The sequence below is a fragment of the Coenobita brevimanus genome, chromosome 3 (assembly GCF_032717465.1).
Source record: "Coenobita brevimanus isolate Jiangsu-jjx chromosome 3, ASM3271746v2, whole genome shotgun sequence".
Taxonomy (NCBI): Eukaryota; Metazoa; Arthropoda; class Malacostraca; order Decapoda; family Coenobitidae; genus Coenobita; species Coenobita brevimanus.
In genome coordinates this window covers 1,140,975-1,145,974 of record NC_136956.1, presented here as the reverse complement: position 1 = coordinate 1,145,974, position 5,000 = coordinate 1,140,975, and the positions used below count along the sequence as shown (strand labels likewise).

At 48.7% G+C, this 5,000-nt stretch overlaps 1 protein-coding gene across 1 annotated transcript in view; it reads left to right on the top strand.

Moving 5' to 3' along the window:
• The window catches only part of LOC145393840 (protein tolkin-like), a 163,226-nt gene that overhangs the window by 113,566 nt on the left and 44,660 nt on the right, over positions 1-5,000 (top strand). The window contains exon 3 of the mRNA XM_080267884.1: positions 4,744-4,919. Within this exon, the coding sequence (XP_080124010.1) occupies positions 4,744-4,919 (176 nt within the window). The remainder of the gene's footprint in view (positions 1-4,743; positions 4,920-5,000) is intronic.

Here is a 5,000-nt window from a genome sequence, read left to right as displayed (position 1 = left end):
GAGAGACAGACAGACAGAAGGACGAAGGAAATGAAGAGAGAGAGAGAGACAGACAGACAGAAGGACGAAGGAAATGAAGAGAGAGAGAGAGACAGACAGACAGAAGGACGAAGGAAATGAAGAGAGAGAGAGAGACAGACAGACAGAAGGACGAAGGAAATGAAGAGAGAGAGAGAGACAGACAGACAGAAGGACGAAGGAAATGAAGAGAGAGAGAGACAGACAGACAGACAGAAGGACGAAGGAAATGAAGAGAGAGAGAGAGAGAGAGAGAGAGAGACAGACAGACAGACAGACAGACAGAAGGACGAAGGAAATGAAGAGAGAGAGAGAGAGAGAGACAGACAGACAGACAGACAGAAGGACGAAGGAAATGAAGAGAGAGAGAGAGAGAGAGAGAGAGAGAGAGAGAGAGAGAGAGAGAGACAGACAGACAGACAGACAGAAGGACGAAGGAAATGAAGAGAGAGAGAGAGAGAGACAGACAGACAAGGACGAAGGAAAAGAAGAGAGAGACAGACAGACAGACAGACAGACAGAAGGACGAAGGAAATGAAGAGAGAGAGAGAGACAGACAGACAGAAGGACGAAGGAAATGAAGAGAGAGAGAGAGACAGACAGACAGAAGGACGAAGGAAATGAAGAGAGAGAGAGACAGACAGACAGAAGGACGAAGGAAATGAAGAGAGAGAGAGAGACAGACAGACAGAAGGACGAAGGAAATGAAGAGAGAGAGAGAGTCAGACAGACAGAAGGACGAAGGAAATGAAGAGAGAGAGAGAGACAGACAGACAGAAGGACGAAGGAAATGAAGAGAGAGAGAGAGAGAGAGAGAGAGAGAGAGGAAATGAGAGAGAGAGAGACAGACAGACAGAAGGACGAAGGAAATGAAGAGAGAGAGAGAGACAGACAGACAGAAGGACGAAGGAAATGAAGAGAGAGAGAGAGACAGACAGACAGAAGGACGAAGGAAATGAAGAGAGAGAGAGAGAGACAGACAGACAGAAGGACGAAGGAAATGAAGAGAGAGAGAGAGACAGACAGACAGAAGGACGAAGGAAATGAAGAGAGAGAGAGAGACAGACAGACAGAAGGACGAAGGAAATGAAGAGAGAGAGAGAGACAGACAGACAGAAGGACGAAGGAAATGAAGAGAGAGAGAGAGACAGACAGACAGAAGGACGAAGGAAATGAAGAGAGAGAGAGAGTCAGTAAAGAACGAAAGAAGAAAAAACGAGAGAGAGAGAGAGAGAGAGGAAAAAGTTGGGAGAAAAGTCTGTGAAAAGAGAGAGAGAAATTCCAATCTTCCTTTCTCTCCCTCAATCATTCTCTCCCTCCCTCCCTCTCCCTTCCCTCCCTCCCTCCCTCCCTCCATTCTTCTCTCCAGCAATCATTTCCTCCTCCTCCTCCTCTCTCTCTCTCTCCCTCTCCCTCTCTCTCTCTCTCTCTCTATCTATCTATCTATCTTTAACTTTAATCATTTTTTGGTACTGGCTGTAGAGAACGGTGCTAAAAAATCCAGTAATTATATTGAGAATTATCTTTAGCTAATGATATTATGAAGGTATATAGTTGATGTATAATTAATGATTTAGTTTCATATGACAGTATTTAGATACATATGGATAATAATTGTATATTTTGAGTTTACTGTTATAAATGCTGTATGTATTAGGAATAGCTAAGGTATACTTACTATTTATATATACACTATCTATCTATAGCCCGACGCCCTAATCCCGTAAAGGGTGGCCGCAGACAAAACGCCTCCAAGTCACTCTGTCACCCACCATTTGACTCCCCTCCCCCCAACTCACCCCCCCCTCCCTCATATACCTCTCAACTCCATCCCTCCACCTCATCCTTGGTCTACCCCTCCCTCTCCCTCCCTCCACCTCACCTACATACACCCTCTTAGTCAGTCTTTCATTCTCCATTCTCTCCACATGTCCAAACCACCTCAGTGTATTTCTCCTAATCTTTTCAACCACATCCACATCTACCCCACAACGTTCCTTCACTTCTTCATATACACAGATATATTATATTGCTTGATTTTGGAGCCATTGGTTTGCTGTGAAGGTTGGACTGGTGCAGGGTAGTTGACTGGTGCATGTCTGTCAGGCGCACCAGGCAGTTCCAGAGGCGACTGGAGTGGGGCAGGAATGACCTGAGGTGTTGCCGCGTCCTGGCAAAGGGCACAGTCCCTTGGTGTTCCATGCTGTGGGATTCCCGTGTGTCGTAATGCAGGCACACGGGCTGGAGGCAGACGGGGTGGAGGCAGACGGAGTGGTGCTAAATAGGGAGACTGCTGCTTGTATATATTGTACATTACACAGAGGCCACCCACTTTTCGTCGAATCTGTAGTGGCTGGAGAACCGTTCCTGTATGTGACTTCAGTCGGATTAACCTTTCTGCTCGATTCTGAACCTTGTCTAGCAGCCTGAGATAAGAGGGTGGACAGGATGGCCAGGTCAGTGGGGCGTACTCCATAAGACTGCCAACTTGTGCTTCAAATAGTACTTCTATTCCCCGATCGTCGAGCAGATTGGCTATTCGCCGAATGCTGCCTAATTTCCAGGCAGCATTTTTGGGTAGGCGTTTGATGTGGCTTGTGCATGTAAGGCTGGCGTTGAATTCCACCCCAGGGATAGAGGTGGCATCCTGAAGTGGCAGTGTTCTGTTGTCAATCTGGATGTTAGAAAGGCCAGCGTCAGCAGGATCTGGTGTACGAGATATCATCATGGCCTGGGTCGTCTCAGGAGCAAAGGTAACTAGCGTACGTTTGCCCCAGGACACAATGCTCTGCAGGGACTGATGTATGTGTGTTATGGTAGAGTGCAGTCATCTGCGTATGTTTGTGCTTCAGGGATAAGCTGTAGAGTGTCACTTAAGAAAACGTTCCACAGGACTGGACCAAGGACGCTGCCCTGCGGTACACTGGCATTGACTGGAAGTTCGCTGGAAGTGTGACTATTGACCACCACACGTAGGGTTCTGGCGTTAAGGTAGTCGTGTAGCAAGTGAATTAAATAGCCGCTGATCCCAAGACTTTTTAGTTTGGTGATGAGGCCCTGGTGCCACACCCTGTCAAAGGCACCAGCAATGTCCACGGCAATGACGATTGTGTCCATCCCGCTATCTAGTGACTGGTGCCATTTAGCAGACTGGAGTACAAGATCAGCAACAGATCTGCCATCTCTGAACCCAAACTGTTTGTTGCTGAGCAGGTGATGTTCTAGGAATGTTGTTAGTGTACTTGCTATTAGCGCCTCAAGTATTTTTCCAGGGATAGAGAGGGGGGATATTGGCCTGTAGTTCTGAGCGTCTGTTTTCTCCCCTTCTTGTGCACTGCTACAACTGTGCCCGCTGCCACATTTTTGGCCATTTGTGTGAATTTAGGCATTTGTGGAATATTGCAGTGACAGGTACAGCAGGCTGGGTGGCACAGTGGCTTAAGGTGTGTGGACTGGTGTTGTCAGGCCCACAGTTTTGCTAAGGGTCGGCTGCAGAAGGTGTTGTCTGGGATTGTCTGTGGTGATGCTGATGTTTACCAGTGAGAGAGAGAGAGAGAGACAGACAGACAGACAGACAAACAGGCAGACAGACAGACAGACAGAGAGGAAAGGACAAAGAGAAAGTGAGAGAAAATGAGAGAGGGAAGGGGAATCTGTGAGTGTTTGGGGAGAGAGAGAGAGAGAGCGAGAGAGAATCCACAAAGCCCCTCCTCGTCTGTGAGGTCTATCTATCCGTCTGAATTGTGTGTTGCGAGCGTGGCACAGTCTGCTGGTGTGGGCGTGGGTGTGATAGTGGGAGTAGGAAATGAATAAATGATGCAGGATAGACACTGATAACGCTGTCTGTCTGCTGGTGTGGGCTGGGTAATGAATAAATGATGCAGGATAGACACTGATAACGCTGACTGTCTGCTGGTGTGGGCGTGGGTGTGACAGTGGGAGTAGGAAATGAATAAATGATGCAGGGTAGACACTGATAATGCTGTGTCTGCTGGTGTGGGCGTGGGTGTGGCAGTGGGAGTAGGAAATGAATAAATGATGCAGGATAGACACTGATAATGCTGTGTCTGCTGGTGTGGGCGTGGGTGTGGCAGTGGGAGTAGGAAGTGAATAAATGATGCAGGATAGACACTGATAACGCTGACTGTCTGCTGGTGTGGGCGTGGGTGTGGCAGTGGGAGTAGAAAATGAATAAATGATGCAGGATAGACGCTGATAACGGCTGAGTCTGCTGGTGTGGGCGTGAGATATGAATAATTCTTGGACCCTCTTACAACTTCTTTCACCTCTTCATCTCCCCTCATGAAGAATTTTACTTTTTAAATCTTCTCTTCCTCTCAGATATATTCCTGTTACTTCCCACGCCCTCCCACCCACTCCCACGCCCTCTCACGGCCTTCCACTCACTCCCACGCCCACAGGAGCCCGTGCGGGACATCTGCAATGTCTCTCTTCAACTCAAATATATTTCTCTTACTTCCCACCCACTTCCACCCACCCCCACGCCCTCCTATCTACTTCCACGCCCTCTCACGCCCTCCCACTTAATCCCACACCTCTCCCACGCCCACAGGAGCCCGTGCGGGACTTCTGCAATGTCTCTCTTCAGCTCAAATATTCTTCTGTTGATTCCCACGCCCTCCCATCCATTCCCACGCCCTTCCATATACTCCCACGCCCTCTCACGCCCTCCCACGTAATCCCACGCCTCTCCCACTCCCACAGGAGCGCGTGTGGGACTTCGGCGTGATCCCGTACATGATCGACGCCAACTTTACCGGCGCCGACAAGGGGTTATTCAAGCAAGCGATGCGACACTGGGAGAACCACACCTGTATTCGGTTTGTGGAGAAGACGGACGAGCATCCTAACTACATCATCTTTACGCAGCGAGACTGTGGGTGAGTAGATAGATAGATAGATAGACAGGTAGATAGACAGGTGTGGAGAGAGAGAGAGAGAGGGGGTGGAGAGAGAGAGAG